The 19,116-nt window shown below is 40.3% G+C and overlaps 1 protein-coding gene across 1 annotated transcript; it reads left to right on the forward strand.

The window, feature by feature from the left end:
• Positions 1–1,074: 1,074 nt before the first annotated feature.
• On the forward strand, positions 1,075–4,583 carry pcdh8 (protocadherin 8). Its single transcript, XM_034186498.1, has 4 exons — positions 1,075–3,491; positions 3,629–3,699; positions 3,936–4,069; positions 4,232–4,583. Exons 1-4 carry the CDS (start codon positions 1,182–1,184, stop codon positions 4,573–4,575), a joined length of 2,859 nt encoding a protein of 952 aa, XP_034042389.1. The 5' UTR covers positions 1,075–1,181; the 3' UTR covers positions 4,576–4,583.
• The last annotated feature ends 14,533 nt before the right edge of the window (positions 4,584–19,116 follow it).

Consider the following 19,116-nt stretch of genomic DNA (forward strand, 5'->3'; position numbering starts at 1 on the left):
AATCACCCATATGGTTGAGTTTGACTTGTGGCCTTTGTGATCACAGCCCGGTCTGTGTGACAGCATTCCGAGCCGTTTATTATCTGGACTTCCAAGGCACATATTTTAGAATTACTCCTGCAAAGGGCAAATGAAGTGAGATTCATTATTTAGTATACTCCAGATAATGCAGGCAGACACGGAGCTACAACGGTACTTTATGTGTGAGTGTTTACAACATTAATCAAATAATACTTGTCTGGATCTGTGGGTTTTATTCCCTGTATTCCAGATTTGAAAGGATGAGACGGGTTTGGCTGCATAACACACATTTACTTTTTCCTGTAGTATGCAAATTGCATTTATGGATAATTATCATATGCAAAACATCTGACAGAGAAGGGAAAATAGCTCAAATTAACACGTGTGGATGTGCATTTTTTTTGGATTAACTATCTGAAATGTCAAACAAGAATTTTAATGAGATTGTCTGATGATATATGAATATCACCAAATGTCACTACAATGGGTGATAACATCCTCTATCATGTTTTTTTAAGTGTGCATGAATGTTTAATATGTGTTTTCATGCATTTTATGACAGCTTTACCCTCCTACCTCATATTTAAATATACTGCTGCAAATCCAAAGCTATATTTTCCCATTAGTCTCATAATGACTGGAGATGCTGTGACCTCATGCACGCTCCTACTCATGCTGCTTGCAAAGATCCAGAAATAGCTTTTAATTGATATGTGATGTGCTGAGTTTTTATCTTTCCAGGATGTAGTCTGTGTGATTTCTTGTATATTACAGTCTCACAGCTTTTACACCAGACGTCTGCTTGATATTTCATTAATTTCAATTTTTTAATACATTTATCAACCTGCCTAATGTGACAAAAGTTGTGATTTAATGAGCCATTTGCACTCAAAGAGTTTAAGAGCATTTTGCTGCAGAGCAAAACATCTACCTTTTGGTGGGCCACTGAAAACTATTGTCGATGGTCCAGCCTATTTGCATAAAGCGGGGCTTAAAGCCCAGGAGCAGTCAGGGCTTAAAACAGTTTTCATTTGACTTGGTACTGCTTGCATTTTTCTTGTTTGTACCATTTATAAGACTTTTAAAGGCTGCATTATAGCTCTTAAAAATGGGATTTTTCCAGATTCAACAAATTGGACAGTGCATGTGTTTGCTTGTTGATGTGCACTGTTCAGAGCACAACTACAAGGTATTTCACCCACGAAGAGGATGCACCTAGGACAGAGATAGGAAATCTGTCTAGTGATTTAAAGATTGATCCGGCTGACGATCCTGAAACTTCATTTAGCTTCATGCAAGAGAGCAACTCTTCCGTGATTGAAATGAGGAAGATTGACGGGCTTCTGACGGTGGGAGAGACGATCGACCGAGAGCAGCTCTGTCACAGATCTCCACGCTGCTTCATCACCTTTGACATCGTGGCATTTTCCAAAGAGAAGTTTCAGCTCATCCACGTGGAGATCGAGGTAAAAGACATCAACGACCACTCACCCGAGTTTCCGCAGAATGAGACACATTTGGAGATCCTGGAGAATGTCCCGCTGGACTCAAGGTTCTCACTTGACATTGCTCTCGACCAGGACGTGGGTAACAACTACATTCAGAGCTACAACATTTCTGCCTCCAGTCATTTTGCTATTGAAGTGCATGAAAGAGAAGATGGGTTAAAGTGTGCTGAGCTGGTGCTGGTAAAGGAGCTCGACCGGGAGGTGGAGGACTTCTACACAATTGAAGTCACTGCATTTGATGGAGGAGTGCCACCTAAACATGGCTCAATGACTGTAAATATCAAAGTACTTGACTTTAATGACAACAGCCCAACATTTGAACACGCTTTCCTAAAAGTTGAGTTGAATGAAGATGCCCCTGTAGGTCACCGTGTTCTAAGAGTGCATGCTTTTGACCCAGATGATGGCACAAACGGCGAGGTCGTATACGCATTTGCTGATGGGACACTACAAGAAGTGATGCGCCTTTTCCGTATTGACCCTTATTCTGGTGATGTGACCTCAAAGATGCAGGTAGATTTTGAGAAGAAGAGATCCTATGAGCTGACTATCAAAGCCTCAGATTTAGGACCAAACCCGACTCCTTCAAGCTGCAAAGTGCTGGTAGATATTATCGATGTTAACGATAATGCACCTGAAATCAGGATCAAACCGATGACCTCTACGAGTGACGGTGTGGCGTACATCACGGAGGCTGCAGCTGCTGAGAGCTTTGTTGCGCTGATCAGCACCTCAGATCGAGACTCCGGCTCCAGCGGTTACGTCCAGGTCAGCTTGCAGGGACACAAGCACTTCACACTCCAGCAGGCATACGGCGATACTTTCATGATCGTGACCACGACGACTTTAGACCGAGAGAAGATCCCAGAGTATAACCTGACTGTTATTGCAGAAGATCTCGGCAGCCCCCCTTTCAAAACAGTCCGACAGTACACAATCCGTGTCATGGATGAGAACGACAACCCACCTCTCTTCAGCAAGTCCATTTATGAAGTTTCGGTTATCGAAAATAACATTCCCGGTTCATATGTGATGACGATTGTTGCTCGAGATCCCGATGTGGGGAAGAACGCCAAAGTCTCTTACAAACTGCTCAATTCAGTGACGCAAACACAAGCTCCAGTATCCACTTACGTTTCAATAGATTTAATTTCTGGTTCGCTGTACACGTTAAGGTCTTTTGATTATGAGACTCTTCAAGAGATTGAGTTGGTCATCCAAGCAGAAGATAGCGGTTCGCTCCCACTTTCCAGCACAGCAAAAATCAGGATTAGAGTTGTCGATCAAAATGACAACTACCCTTATTTCACCTTCCCCGTCCTCCACAATGACTCAGTGGAGGTCCCTCTGCCTGACAACGCACCTGCTGGCTATCTCGCCCTTCGTGTCACTGCTGAAGATGAGGATGAGGAGACGAATGGTGAACTTTCCTACCAAATTGTGCAAGGTGACCTGAAGCAATTCTCAATAAACAAAGACACTGGTGAAATCTCCTTAAAACATCGGGTGGCAGCTGACATTGGAGATGTGCTCGAGCTGAAAATTGCTGTGAGTGACAAAGGCAGGTTCCCTCTCTCTACTGGCGCCACTGTTAGGTTTGTCATCTCAGACTCGGAGCCATCTGAAGACCAAGTCATCATCATGTTGCGGTCAGACGGCGAGGAAGGCTTCGGCTTGGATGGCTCGCTCGTGGTCATCGTTTTGCTCAGTGCCGGTTGCGGATTATTGCTGATTGCAATCGTGGCTGTCGTCCTTACATGCAAACTCAGCTGTGGCAAGCGACATCACAGCTCCAAGAGGGAAGTTTGTCACCGCGTGTTTGACCGCAGGCCCGTTCCCCTTCTCAGCCAAACGACACCGAACATCTACGCAGCCCAACAAAGCTTCTTCCGCGACAGAACGGCTTCATCGCTGGATGATTCCTGCCTGTACGAGGAGAGGAGCAGAGACTCAGAAACAAAGGTGAGTCACCCACCAGAGTGTGTATTTCTTTTTTAATTTTTATTTTTATATGCATGCCATGTTCCCAAGTGCTGCCTTGATCTGTCTGCCAGAAAGGCAAACTAAGCTCCCTGCTGTCATTTTGTTTGTTCTCTTAGATGTTCATGCCCTCCAAGCATTTCCAAGCAACATCTGTGTGGCAAGGTGACAAATACTGCTTGCAAGTGAGGTAAGAACAGTACTGGGAGTAATTTCTTTTTCTTAGATCAGACACGCTTTATTCATAGTCAAATCTGTGTGAACACGGTGTACTTAACATGCAGTGTGCGCACACGTGGCTGCTTCCTGTGCACTGCGGTTGGACGGGTAGCAAAGAGACAGGCTTCATGTGTGAAAAAAAGAAAACATCAATAATCAAAGTAATGCGGTGCAGCGGTGGCCCTTATGTGTTGATTATATTTGCAGTGGCATTGGAATCACGGACCAGCTGAGCGTGAAGGACAGCGGCAAAGGGGACAGTGACTTCAATGACAGTGACTCTGATATCAGCGGGGACGGAGGCAGGAAGAGCTTCAGTACTTTCCACCCCAAACTAAACAGTGAGCTTTCCAACCTTGAAGTATTTAAGTTTGGATATTGAAGTGCAACATAAATATTCAGCAGAGCAAATCACCATCAAGGCTTTTTTTTTTATTTATTTTGTAAAACATCCGTGTTAACATTTCTCCTTCTGATAATTATTTGTTTAACTTTCATTTCAGGTTCATCCAATGCTGCAAACAGTTTATCTGGGGACTGCCAAGGTACCGACTCTGCAGTACAGAGCTTCAGAGCTGCCAGAGACAATGCATACACAATAGGCTTTTCTCCAGCACCGGTCTACAACAGTCCTCGTGCATGTCCATTTTCTTGGAAGGATTCTGGTTATGGTACAAATCAGCCAAAATCAAGAAACAGCATGCACACTTTCTCCAGAACTGGCACACTCCCTCCTTACTTCCCTCAACAAACACAAGAAGCTGCAGCTAGTGATGATGAAATTGACAAGGAAGGGCCAAATACTGCTGCAGCCGCTGCACCTTTGGAGGTCGCAACTATGTTTTAGATAAAATCTGTGGTTGTAAAACTAGACAAAAAAATATTCAGAAAGACGACTGCCATGTGCTCATGTATATATTGTTCTTAATATGTTTCTTAGCGGGGGGGGGGGGGGGGGGGGGTCAATTTTTTATCTACATTCAAAAAAACCAACATGGGTGTTGTTGGTTTTTATGTTACATAAACCTAAGTCTAACATGTAGCTTCTACAATATAAAATCAAATTTTATGGGTGAACACATTCAAATCATATAGTTTTAACACAACTTAAAATGTAACTTGCTCAGTGAACATAATAAAATTATGGAAAGTATTTCCACCCAAGTAAAATGCGTGAACGTAGCCATGACCTAAATATAAATTTGTTGGGTCAACATGATGAATTTGTGTTAATGTGACTTAATTGCCATGGTTTAGGCCAACTAGATTTGTAAAGGTAAATGTAACAAAAAAAGGTAAGTCCCTTTGGTTGCTTGCTTGTTTGCACTTTGGGTCGCCACAGCAATTCCAAGGTGGATCTGTATAAATTGTGCTGATCCAACACAGTAAAACATGTTACTGTACTATTTTAAAAGTAGTTAATAAATTAAGTAACTCATAATCATATCAAACAAGTTTCAATGATCCAAGGACATTACATCAGTGTGTTACATTTACCCTTACAGGGCAGAGCAAGTTATTTTTTAAGTGTACATTTTGCTGTTAAGGGTGGTTGTCATTTCATGAGAAGCACTGTCAAAGTCTCCCAGTTCTCTCTGTGCATTTACTCTGAAAAAACAAGAAAATGTAATTAAACTACTTCAATTAGTAACACTCAGATAAATTTAGTTTGTCCAAATTAAGTTAACAAGTTGGTGTAAATATATAAACAAGAAGAGAATTGTTGGATCAACCTAATTCATTTGATTGTTATCAAGTGAAGCACTTTATTAGGTTGGTCCAACAAATCTTTCTTTTTCAGTGTAGAGACGATTGGGCAACAAGCAAAATTTTCATCTGAAATGGCTCGTTTTAACTTTTGGTGACATATGTTACACATGTTCATATCTGAAGTCGTCCTTGGTTTAAATCACACCTACGTGATCTGCCCTGTGCATGTGAGACACACCCACACAGTCTGTGAGGGAGAAGCTGAGATACCCCCTCCCGGAAACACTCGGGGGCATGGATAGCAGCACCTCCTTTCAATGTAAATACAGAGGTTGTATCTTAGAAAACTCCATTTTATGTGTGTGTGTTGTTTGTATAACTTAAATTGAAGTGTATTTTCAGCATGAAAAACAGACAAAGTTTTTGTATGTTTATATTTTTTAAATTTATAACTTACATGAAGTTTTGTTTTTTCCAAAATGACAATAGTTTTAAGATAAACAGTTTGACCACAAAACTGGAAATACAATGTAATTTATTCTGACTTAAGTGAAATAAGTACAGCGAAAAAAAAAAAAAAACCCCACAAAATTAAGGTAACAATTTGCATGGACATTTCTGAGTACAGTAGAATGGAGTTAAAATAAAGAAGATAGAATAAAGTAAATTATATAATTTGACTAATTAATAACACTATAAAGATTTTAAGTTGGTTCAACTTAATTGTAGAGGACAAAGCAAATCAAGTGTACTAAACTACTTAACAGAATGCATTACTAAACTAGATTTAGTCTGTCTATGAAAATCTCATGGTATTTAGTTAACAATGGCTGAATTAGAATGAAAAAAATCCATGCAAATTTTTACCTTGATTTTTTTTTTTAAGTTGAGCCAGTGTATTGTTTTTTAGAATGTATGGTGTATTTTTTACTATGACTATATGTTTTTTTAATCTTTTTTTAAGATTCCCTTGGCTTTTCTCCATCTACACAAACTCCCTCACATCCACCAGCTCAGTTTCCATTCTCCTCAAATATGCAGATGACACTACAATATTTGGACTCATCACTAACAATAACGAACATCATTACCGTGAACAGGTCACCCAAGCAGTCACTTGGTGCCAAAACAATAACCTACAGCTTAACCCATCAAAAACCCAGGAACTCATAGTTGACTTCTCACGCTCATCCTTTCACAAAATCCCCATCTCCATTTCTACTCAGCCCATCTCCATCACTGACTCATTCAAATTCCTAGGTAGACACATCAGTAACACACTCAAATGGAAACTGCATTCGGACCAAATCTACAAAAAAGCCAATAAAAGATTATTTTTTCTCAGACAACTCAAAAAATTCAGAGTCAGGCACAACATCCTGCTTCAGTTTTACACCGTCATCATTCAAAGCATTCTCACCTCATCCATAATTGTCTGGTATGGAAATTTGGACTCCTGCAAAAAACTACAACGTATAATAGACAAATCATCTAAAATCACAGGCCTCACCCTCCCTCCCATTGACACACTGTACCATAAACGTATCACACAACGGACAGTAAAAATCATCTCTGACCCTCACACCCTGCATATCACCCCTTTTTCCACTGTTGCCCTCTGGAAGACGCTACAGGTCCAACACCTTTTTCCCAACAGCTGTACGGACACTAAACCAAGTCATTAACTGATGTTTCTATGTGTATTTGTCTATTTATTGTTTGTTTGTTTGTTGTGTGTTGACACAGAGATGTGAGTATTTCATGCTGTACTGGAAACAAATTCCATCAACTTGTGTGGTCATTCATAAATTAATCTTGAATCTTGATACATTTTGGAAAATAGTATAATCTGTCCTTTTATAGTATTCCATTGCTTACATTTTGAAATGTTGCTGTTGTGTCTTTGTCCAATAAATGTGCAGCTCAAATAACAAAGACGTCTCCATTGCTTGCTCGACTGTCAAATTTCCGACTTTTTCAGTAATATTGGTGGACGAGTTATTGAAATCCTTTTGAGAGTTCAGATATTTTTCCAGTGTTGCGAGAAACTCTGAATATTTAAACAAGTAGAACTTTTACACAGTTTGAATTGACATGATCAAGACTGCAGTCAGTGATGATCAGATAGAAATTCTCAAGCGGCTCCATTACCTGGGAGACTGGCTTTGACGTGTCTTAGGCTGAGCTTCTTGCATGAAAATGAGAGTGGTGTTGGTTGTAGAAAATATAATATATACCGCTCTGCCTAAAAAAATCATGCTGGTGCTGTCACACCTGCTCCTTAAATAATTTAAGAGTGCAGCACTCAATGCAAATTAGGTTACTCGACAAATTCTTGACTGTCATGTCTTGTTATCAACAGCAGCAAATAAATGTTCTGATCCTGTAGATTAATGCAACTAATTAAATCCTGTAATACAACCTGAAATATACGTGTTTCCTGAAATAAGGTCGGACACGCGCGGTAATTCAACCAGGCCGTCAGAATCCTCTCGGGATCCCGAGCAATTTTTTCTTGTTGTTGTTGATGTATTGGAAAAATAACACTGAATAAATCAACTGGAATATTTGCAAAGCATTTGTATAATTTAAATGTGTAAATGTTCATGCTTTAAATTATTTTTAACACGTGCACAAACCTAGCGGCGGTAAATCCACAAATACGCCTGCTAAACGCAAATGCCAGCTCATTGGGAAGTAAATGTGTTTCATCAACAACTTCACACGTACAGGCTTTATTATGCTGCCTCATCAAACTTTTAGAGCCTAGCTCTTGTACCTAGGAGCTGCACATGTATTTTAGATGGAACACTAACGGGATTCTGCTCGTGTGTGTTTGTCGCATCCCTCCGTCCTTGTTATCTTTAAGGTTGCCTCAAATAAGACTTTGATGCATGAAAGCAAATGAAACAACAGGAAAAGCAATGTTACAAATTACATAATAGCCAACTGTGGGCCAGTCCTGAAGAGAAAATAAATAGTTTCCCAAAGTGCTGCCAAGGAACAGCCATGAGTGGAAACTAATGGCGTCCTGACTGAGCTTCACAATCAAATTCATGCCATTATTTCTGTTTTTCAGCTCAGCTGCGGGAAAAGAGGACTAAGAGCAGCGCTCATTTGCATCACTATACACTTTTGGGTTTCTGACAGCAGTGATAAAAGCACGAAGAGAATGGATTAGATGGCTGCTTTTCATTACAGAGCAAAAAAACATAGTCAATGAATGGAAGACAATGTACCAGCTCGGTTCCAAACCAATAGATCACGATTAAGTCATCCTGAGCCCATTTCACTGACAGCCCCCAGACTGCAGGAGGACTAAAGTGTGCAAATGGCGTGCTTATTAACTATATTTTAGGTGTGAGCTGTCCTGAAGATTCAAGGACACGCAGTATGAAAGGCAAGCAATAAGGAGAAAGGTCATATTTGTGCTCTCGGGTGATGTGCACGCTTTGACAGATCACCAGTTGCACGCGGAGGGAAAATGCATTTATCAATCAATACAATGTGGCTCCCTTCATCAGTGCTTCATATTTTCCTCTCAGCTCAGATAGCTGTGCATTGACCTGACAATTTGTGCCACAAGGTACAATCATCTAAAGTTTCGGTGAAGTCGTCAGTTGATAGACAGACTGCGTGCATAAACAGAAACAAACAGGCAATTTCACGTCCTTCCCCCTCAGAGCTGGACTCGGCTCCTCCTCGGATAATGGAAAAACACGTCTTATAGAGGCCGTTTGCAGCTCATCAGTAGTCCGCCGATGAATGAGTCAGAACTGCGCACATCCTTTCAAATCACCTAGTGAAGACATGTTTATTATTGACAGATGGGTTAACTGTGTGGCTGTGATTATCTTGTAATGGCCTCTTAACATCTCTACTATAAGACTTAATTCCCCAGCATGCTCAGGGTGTAAAGATAGACGCCTTCTGAATCAATGCCGTTTGCCGCTTTAGGCCCATCCCACCGTGCAATGTTTTTTTTTTATTTTATTATTATTTTACTAGTTGCACCTCATCTTCATCTCTGTCTAAACTGCCAGGCTTGGTTATTGACTTTAGGACGTTTTGATTTGTGGGGCCGGAGTGGAAAAAATGCAGCGATCGTTTGTTTTCCTCTTGACAGTTCGCCTGGAAAAGTTGTATCTTAACCATTAAAGCATTGTTTGCATCATTTACAATGAGTTCATATCAAATTATATTCACATAAGTGTCCGATACGTGGTGTCGCGTGGTGGGCAATCATTCCAATCTGCTCTAAATTATGGGATGTTATCGCATGGTGCTTTGCGGTGCCTCTGTAATTACTGCCTGAACACACACGGCTGATGCACTGTGAGGGACCTGTAGTGTTTTAGTCTGTAATCGTTTCAATGCGGTGAAAACCTCAGTTACAAAAACCCTGGGACAGTATAAGAAATGCAAATGCAAATATAATCACAAACCACAATTTGTCATATTTGTTTCACCAGCATTAAAATTGCCTGCAGTAAAAATCTAAAAGATTTATTTCACAGTGCTGGTTTGCAAATACAGTGCTGTCCAAAAGTTTTAGGCATATTTAGTAAGTAACTTCGGCTGCTCCCTTGTTTTCACTCGGGGTCGCCACAGCAGATCTGCATGTTGAACTGGCGCCAGATATCCTTCCTGACACAGCTCCATATCGCATGGAGGAATGTGGCAGGGGTGAGGTTTGAACCAGGAACTTTCCACACTGAAACCAAGTGCACGAACCACTTGGTCGACACCCCACCCCCCCCCCCCTTTTTTTTTACAACTCCAATTTTTTTTTTCTTTTTTTGCACTATCAATGATGTTTACACTGTTTACTTCTTTGCACAACCTACACTGTTTATATTGTGTACTGTTTACATCTGTGCTACCTCCTTATTACTGCATTATTACACTATATTTACTCCTCCGTTATATTCTGTGTGACAGGATGCTGACAAATTTTATTTTTATTTTAGTTAGTGGTTTTTATTGAGTGGTCTATTTTCTTTTATTTATTTAATGTTATTTGTGTGTCTTGTCTAATGTGCAGGCTGCTGGATGCCTTGAATTTCCCTCTGGGATCAATAAAGTATCTATCTATCTATCTATCTATCTATCTATCTATCTATCTATCTATCTATCTATCTATCTATCTATCTATCTATCTATCTATCTATCTATCTATCTATCTATCTATCTATCTATCTATCTATCTATCTATCTATCTATCTATCTATCTATCTATCTATCTATCTATCTATCTATCTATCTATCTATCTATCTATCTATCTATCTATCTAATTCCAGTGAAGTTGGGACATTGTGTAAAATGTAAATAAAACAGAATACAATGATTTGCAAATCCTCTTCAACCTATTTTCAATTGAATACACCACAAAGACAAGATATTTAATGTTCAAGCTTATAAACTTTTTGGATTTTGTGCAAATATTTGCTCATTTTGAAATGGATGCCTGCAACATGTTTCAAAAAAGCTGGGACAGTGGTATGTTTACCACTGTGTTACATCACCTTTCCTTCTAACAACACTCAATATCAAGTTGATCAACATCAAGTTGATCAACAATAGAGTTGATCTACACAAAGACAGAGTTGATTTAACACTATTTTGAACCCAACAATGTGCACTCACTGCAGTGTTAAATAAATTATCATTACACTGAATGTAGTCCAATTCAAAAGTATGTTAAATTAATTCAGAGCATTAAATCAACTTTATTAGAATGTTACATTTGGTTGATCAGCACCAATAGAATTGATTTACACTAAGATAGAGTTGATTTAACACTATTTTGAATAGGATAATATGCACTCACTGCATTGTTAAATTAACCATGCAGATTTCAGTGTGTAGTTTATTCTCTAAGTTTTTCATTATATTATGTCTCTTTAGTGTAGCATAAGGGCAAAATATTGTATTTTCTGGACTGTAAGTCGCAGGGTTTTTTGTTTTGTTTTGTTTTTTAGTTTGCCATAGGTATTAAAGGCACTGCGCTGCGGTGGTTTGAATCATATTTGTCTAATAGATTACAATTTGTTCATGTAAATGGGGAATCTTCTTCACAGACTAAAGTTAATTATGGAGTTCCACAAGGTTCTGTGCTAGGACCAATTTTATTCACTTTATACATGCTTCCCTTAGGCAGTATTATTAGACGGTATTGCTTAAATTTTCATTGTTACGCAGATGATACCCAGCTTTATCTATCCATGAAGCCAGAGGACACACACCAATTAGCTAAACTGCAGGATTGTCTTACAGACATAAAGACATGGATGACCTCTAATTTCCTGCTTTTAAACTCAGATAAAACTGAAGTTATTGTACTTGGCCCCACAAATCTTAGAAACATGGTGTCTAACCAGATCCTTACTCTGGATGGCATTACCCTGACCTCTAGTAATACTGTGAGAAATCTTGGAGTCATTTTTGATCAGGATATGTCATTCAAAGCGCATATTAAACAAATATGTAGGACTGCTTTTTTGCATTTACGCAATATCTCTAAAATCAGAAAGGACTTGTCTCAGAGTGATGCTGAAAAACTAATTCATGCATTTATTTCCTCTAGGCTGGACTATTGTAATTCATTATTATCAGGTTGTCCTAAAAGTTCCCTAAAAAGCCTTCAGTTAATTCAAAATGCTGCAGCTAGAGTACTGACGGGGACTGGAAGGAGAGAGCATATCTTACCCATATTGGCCTCTCTTCATTGGCTTCCTGTTAATTCTAGAATAGAATTTAAAATTCTTCTTCTTACTTATAAGGTTTTGAATAATCAGGTCCCATCTTATCTTAGGGACCTCGTAGTACCATATCACCCCAATAGAGCGCTTCGCTCTCAGACTGCAGGCTTACTTGTAGTTCCTAGGGTTTGTAAGAGTAGAATGGGAGGCAGAGCCTTCAGCTTTCAGGCTCCTCTCCTGTGGAACCAGCTCCCAATTCAGATCAGGGAGACAGACACCCTCTCTACTTTTAAGATTAGGCTTAAAACTTTCCTTTTTGCTAAAGCTTATAGTTAGGGCTGGATCAGGTGACCCTGAACCATCCCTTAGTTATGCTGCTATAGACGTAGACTGCTGGGGGGTTCCCATGATGCACTGTTTCTTTCTCTTTTTGCTCTGTATGCACCACTCTGCATTTAATCATTAGTGATCGATCTCTGCTCCCCTCCACAGCATGTCTTTTTCCTGGTTCTCTCCCTCAGCCCCAAACAGTCCCAGCAGAAGACTGCCCCTCCCTGAGCCTGGTTCTGCTGGAGGTTTCTTCCTGTTAAAAGGGAGTTTTTCCTTCCCACTGTAGCCAAGTGCTTGCTCACAGGGGGTCGTTTTGACCGTTGGGGTTTTACATAATTATTGTATGGCCTTGCCTTACAATATAAAGCGCCTTGGGGCAACTGTTTGTTGTGATTTGGCGCTATATAAAAAAATTGATTGATTGATTGATTGATTGGGAGTTCCTCCAACTTATTTCCTGAAGCGACTTATATGTCAAAAACAAGGGGTGTAACGATATGCAGAAATCACATTTGAGTACGTTTTCAGTAACATTCAATATATTTAGCCAACTGTATGTTCTTTAGGCTAGTGTGTGATTGAATAGTCTTTCCAGATTGTTACATTTTTTTTCCTTGTGAAATGTGTGAAATAATTGTGACTTATACTCAGGTATGACATTGAGACTGGAAAATATGGTACCTAAAATCCTTACAAGTGGACACTGAAGAACTTAGAAGAAGAAGATTATTTTCAAGCAATTGGTGTTGATCCATCTGTGTTTATAAAAGATTAGACCATGTCATCCCTGACACTGCTGAACTAATATCGTTTTAAAAAGGAATAGTTTGCACCATCTGTTATATGTAGTTATCCTGTTACTTGGTAAGGGCCTCTTCATACATACAAATAAGTACAAATCAGGGCGAATCACGGTGAAACAGCTCGCATGAGTGAACCATGAAAACATCGAGCCAATGTTGGGAGGGACACATGGTCGGGCAGGCGTGAACGATCCCACTGCGATGGTTGCGTGCTTGTGCACAGTGAACACAGTGTGAGCAGCTGGAGCATGTGTAACCACATCGCGCTATGAAAAAAATACATGCCACTCACGGGATTCGAAGCTGCAATTTATATAAGCTCTGATTGCCAGCCAGAAACTTTACCACTGCACTACCATCACTGTCCTATAAAAGGTGCGGAAAAATGCCTAAAATCAACAAGGAGATAGACGTGTTAAAAAAAAATAAAACCACACACCATAAAAACAACACTGCATTTTATTGAATCCCTCTTATCGAGCAAACAATACAAGTATGAACTGACTGTTCCTCAGTAGATGACCCATGCTCACAGACATTAAGTCATGAAATGACATGAATGAGAAGCAGTGCGCTCTTATCATGTCCACATCTACTGGCAGGACAGACACCACGTCATGTGAAACAGAGCTCACATGGGTGATGTGACATTCAGATCGCCTGCTGCGTGTTATGATCTGACAGTCATTTTCACCTGGGGGAGCCTGTCGATGTGCGTGTTGTGCGTGTTGTGCGTTCGCTCACTGCAGCCCATCGCAACAGTAATATGCGTTTTTATGTATGTCCACGTGAGGACAGTAAGCAGACACACACACGTCACAGTGGACAGTTGTAAGTTCATGTCTGTCCAAACACGGTACATGTTCCCCAGCCGTGATGTCCAGAACCAGAGATCTCAACAGTTGCAGCTGTCGGCAGCCACACCCCCTGTCAGTTCAGCGCACACACCATCATTTCACTCTGTGTCTGTTATGTGATCATGTCTTTTAAGTTATTTTTTTACTGCTATTTAGTTATCCCCCCCATCCGCAACACATCCACTACATGTGTTACGGATGGGGTGGGGGGGGGGGGGGTACAACACAAGCATGATTCACATGTACGGCTCATGTGTTGCGGGGGAGCTGACACTCTGACACACCGCGTGTGTTGCTGTTTTGCAACGCCACACTCGTGAGGGCACTTAGACAAATTTCACAGCCAGCTTGAAAGTGATCGTCTGCTCACTATTTTCGTACTAACAGCGCAAATGGCCACACATTTTCTAAGTGCCAAGTCAGCAGTGTTAGATGTTCGTGTGTGTCACCTGGAATTTGTCCGAAACCTGCCGCGAGAGGGATCGAATGGGCTCTCACAGGGCACATTCTGTCTTTCAGCCGCTGGTAGTTGTAGCAACAGGTGTACGAGGCAGTTGGAGGCAGCTCCGATTTTACACGTATTGCATACGATTCCTGCTTTGTGTGCAATTTAGCCACATTTGTACTATGTGTGAAGGGGCCATAACATATGTCACAGAATTCAATCAACATTGTCATTTTTTGACCATTACTTTGGAAACCAGTCATTCATCACAGTATGCATACAGTATTACTGTATGCAACATTTGTTGCATACAGTAATACTGTATGAAACAAAGTTTGCATACAGTAATCTTTTTTTGCTCAACCAGTAATTTCCATCACTTTTTACCAAATTTTGAATCCTGTACAAACTGAAATTGACCTTTTTTTTTTTTTTTTTTACAATTTTTGCTGTTTTGTGTGATAACTCCAGACTTCAGTCAGAGATAGTCTGAACTGCATCTTTTTAGAATCTTTATTATCAAACAAATTATGTAGTATACCTTTCAATATGACTGAAGCATGTTTGTCCCCTACCTGGCTATAGATGCTACTCTGTTAATTTTTGTGAAGGTCACAGAGTTTGGACTCTTAAGTGCTGTTTAGTCACTTTAAGTGGTACCAATTAAACCAAAATTGGCATTGAGCTCATGGACTACTACGTAGGCAAAACACAGTCAGGTAGTCATCTGCTTTAATAAAAAACATAAACGTTTTGAAGAGCTACCACACCTGGCTGAAACTGGCACCATGTTTTCTCAACTGGTAATTCCATATAGCTGGTGAATGCCACAGAGGAAATATCGCCAAATGTCATTTAAACTTGGATCAATTGAAAACATGTTTGAAAATTTTGGGGGAGTCATTAAAACATCTCGACTTGATATGAGGCTGCCTCAAATAGTTTGGTGTAGACTCATTACAGTTTGGCGTCCGGTTTTCTCAAATTTGTTAATTACAAACACACAGAGAGAGAGAGAGAGAGAGAGAGAGAGAGAGAGAGAGAGAGAGAGAGAGAGAGAGAGAGAGAGAGAGAGAGAGAGAGAGAGAGAGAAATAAGTTTTCAATATCTTGGCTTTATTTGTATAATTTTTAATCCATATTAAAGTGTATTCATAAACAGTGATCTCCGTTTCTAATATTACACATTGTGTCCAAACATTTTTTACAATTAATGTTTGTATTTTTTTGTGACTCCTGACAGGAAACAAAAAGGATTGACCACATTACATCCATTTTGGCGTCTCTTCACTGGGTTACTGTGTCTGCAAGGTCAGATTTTAAGGTTCTGCTATCCTAAGGTTCTGCTACCCTATAAAATTCTCCACAGACTAGCACCTCCCTACTTAGCTGACCTAGGCAAGCTCTATGTACCAGCCCAGGTTCTGCATTCTCAAGGTGCAGGACTACTTTGTGTCTCTAGGGTGAATAAAAAGTTTGCGGGACACAGAGCATTCTCCTTTCGTGCACCTGTTTTGTGGAATGATCTCCCTATGGAGATAAAACAGTCAGATCCTGTAGAGACATTCAAGTCCAGACTTAAGATGCCTTTATTCTCCCTTTTGTATAACTAGCATACTTGCATAGTTTGGAACTATGCTTCCTATCCTTTTAAATTAATTTTATTCATAATGGAACAGGTCTCAGTCTCGACTTTATCTAAATTGTGGGTCTGTTAGTGAAGCTTAGGGCTAGCAGCCCGCAGTCACCTTAGTATTTTCTTTGCTTTCCTGTCAATTTACTGTTGGCGAATTATACCTTAGGTGTGGTTTTTTCCGGCCGACCGATTCTGCTCTTTTTCTCTCTGTCTGAAGTGCAGAGGGAAATGCACAGGAGTGACATTTGTGACAACGGGATGCTGGACTGACCTTGAGATGCCATGCCTGAAGTTGATGTTTTTGAATTCCTGTTGTCTCTTTCTTCAGCGTTATAAAACTTTGTAAAAACCTTGCAACTGATAGAATGACCTAAGGCATGGATCACCCCTCTGAGTCTGGTCTGCTTGAGGTTTCTTCCTCAATATCATCAGAGGGGTTTTTTCCTTACCACTGTCACCTGTGTGCTTGGTCTAGGGGTTGGTAAGGTCAGACCTTACTTGTGTGAAACGCCTTGAGGTCGCTTTGTTGTGATTTGGCACTATATAAAATGCAAACTGAAACTGAACTGAAGTTGAATGAAACCAGTCACAAACAAACTGTACATTTTACATTCTGTTTTCCTACTAACAGACTGATGGCATGTCCTAATTCATTATTCTTTGCACAGACCTGAACCTTAATTTATCAAAGATGTGCAGACTTCTGCTTCCGTGGCTCGCTGATATCATTCATCAAAGAAAAGTTTGCATATTTTAATCGTAGCAGAGGACACAGTTTTCTCTCTGGGCCAAATTATCCCATATGCTTGGGCCTGTGAAGCTTTTCAAGTGGGATGCTGTGTCCGTCGCCTGGATCACAAGCACCAGACTGTCCAGTGCATCAGCCGCATGGACGCTTTAGCCTGTAATTACACGGGGATGTCCTCGGTTGTACTGCTGTGCATCCACCATGTTGATTCTAAAAGTGAATTTTTATTCGTAGGCGAATTTCTGAATCTTGCACAAATACCATTTCACATTATTTTGAAACATCTGATTAAACTTAAAATGCAGCTATAATAGGTAAGTATAGGTTTAGGGAAATTGCAAAAGTTTCTCAATTCAAATAAAACAACTATACCTGGAGTGTGGGTGGTCAAGTAAATTGCTGATTTTATCCCAATATAAAATGTAATGGTTTTATGGAAATCTGGAGAGATGTGTCATTGATAAACAGGACTTCTGCCATGAGTGGAAAAAACATTTCTGCAACCAGATTACAAGCGAAATTACATGTGTTGTTCAAGGTCAGCCTACACGGAAAAGTATATACTGTGACATTATTGCCATTTGAAAACAACAAAGCAAACATTTGCAACTAAAATTAGGAGCGACAACAAATATACTTTGTTCTCTGTGGTTTTCTATTGGACCAGGGTGTGTGACAACCGAGGTTTCAAACGCACAGTTCACCTAAAGTGTCATTGCCCACTTGCTTTATGCAGTGCATGAGGATATTTGAGTGAATCCTCACAAAAAGGCGCTACAGAATAAACTAGAGATCAATTACAATAGAGGAAACAACACATTCTGAAAATGCACTGTTGGATCCGAATCAAACATCTTAACTTCTCCAGAATTAGGCCCAAGGTCAAATCTCATTCATTACAACTGATTTAGAGGCCTAGGTCAATACCCAACTAGTCTCAAGTGCAGGCTTGGATGCTGTTTCACCAAAGTACAAATAGCATAGAAATCAGTGGAACATGTTGTAGAAACTAGGCAATTCTTGATGAATCTTCATGCCCATGGGCATGAAGATTTATGACCTGATGAAAATCTAATTTGAACCCAGACACTCACCCAAATAATTGGCCTTTGGCTGACCTTACCAAGGCAATTTCAGACTTCAACTACATATGTGTAGTAAGGTTGGTCTGAATTGGGTTGAAATTCAAACTACTTAGGACCCCTTCACACATAACACGAAGTTGGACAAAAGAAGCAGAAACCAGCCAAAAAAGCGCAAAAATGCAAAAAAAAAAAAAAAAAAAAAAAAGGGGGAACCGCAAAACATTCCACCTGCTGTCGGGAGGGACACATGGTCGGACAGGCATGTACGATACCGCGGTTTCGGCTTTGTGCACACTCGTGTGTGCGCACGAACACAGCGTGAGCACGTGGAACATGTAGCACCACACTGCGCTCCCACAGCAGCGGAGCAATTAGATGCTGGACATATGAACATAAATCAGCAAATATATGGAAGCTCACAATAATGTGAAGCACAGATTCAGAACAATGAATGTACTGTTTAAATGTAACACAATCAAATTACTGGTCATGAATCTGTTGTCACTATATATACTCAACAAAAATATAAACGCAACACTTTTGGTTTTGCTCCCATTTTGTATGAGATGAACTCAAAGAGCTAAAACTTTTTCCACATACACAATATCACCATTTCCCTCAAATATTGTTCACAAACCAGTCGAAATCTGTGATAGTGAGCACTTCTCCTTTGCTGAGATAATCCATCCCACCTCACAGGTGTGCCATATCAAGATGCTGATTAGACACCATGATTAGTGCACAGGTGTGCCTTAGACTGCCCACAATAAAAGGCCACTCTGAAAGGTGCAGTTTTGTTTTATTGGGGGGGGATACCAGTCAGTATCTGGTGTGACCACCATTTGCCTCATGCAGTGCAACACATCTCCTTCGCATCATCCGTGAAGAGAACACCTCACCAACGTGCCAAACGGCAGCGAATGTGAGCATTTGCCCACTCAAATCGGTTACGACGACGAACTGGAGTCAGGTCGAGACCCCGATGAGGACGGCGAGCATGCAGATGAGCTTCCCTGAGACGGTTTCTGACAGTTTGTGCAGAAATTCTTTGGTTATGCAAACCGATTGTTCCA

The sequence above is a fragment of the Thalassophryne amazonica genome, chromosome 14 (assembly GCF_902500255.1).
Source record: "Thalassophryne amazonica chromosome 14, fThaAma1.1, whole genome shotgun sequence".
Lineage (NCBI taxonomy): Eukaryota > Metazoa > Chordata > Actinopteri > Batrachoidiformes > Batrachoididae > Thalassophryne > Thalassophryne amazonica.

Coding starts and splice junctions, on each gene's coding strand:
- pcdh8 (XM_034186498.1), top strand. CDS start 1,182: ATGTGCACTGTTCAGAGCACAACTACAAGGTATTTCACCCACGAAGAG. Junction 3,700..3,935: donor AAATACTGCTTGCAAGTGAG/GTAAGAACAGTA, acceptor TTATATTTGCAG/TGGCATTGGAATCACGGACC. Junction 4,070..4,231: donor TTTCCACCCCAAACTAAACA/GTGAGCTTTCCA, acceptor CTTTCATTTCAG/GTTCATCCAATGCTGCAAAC.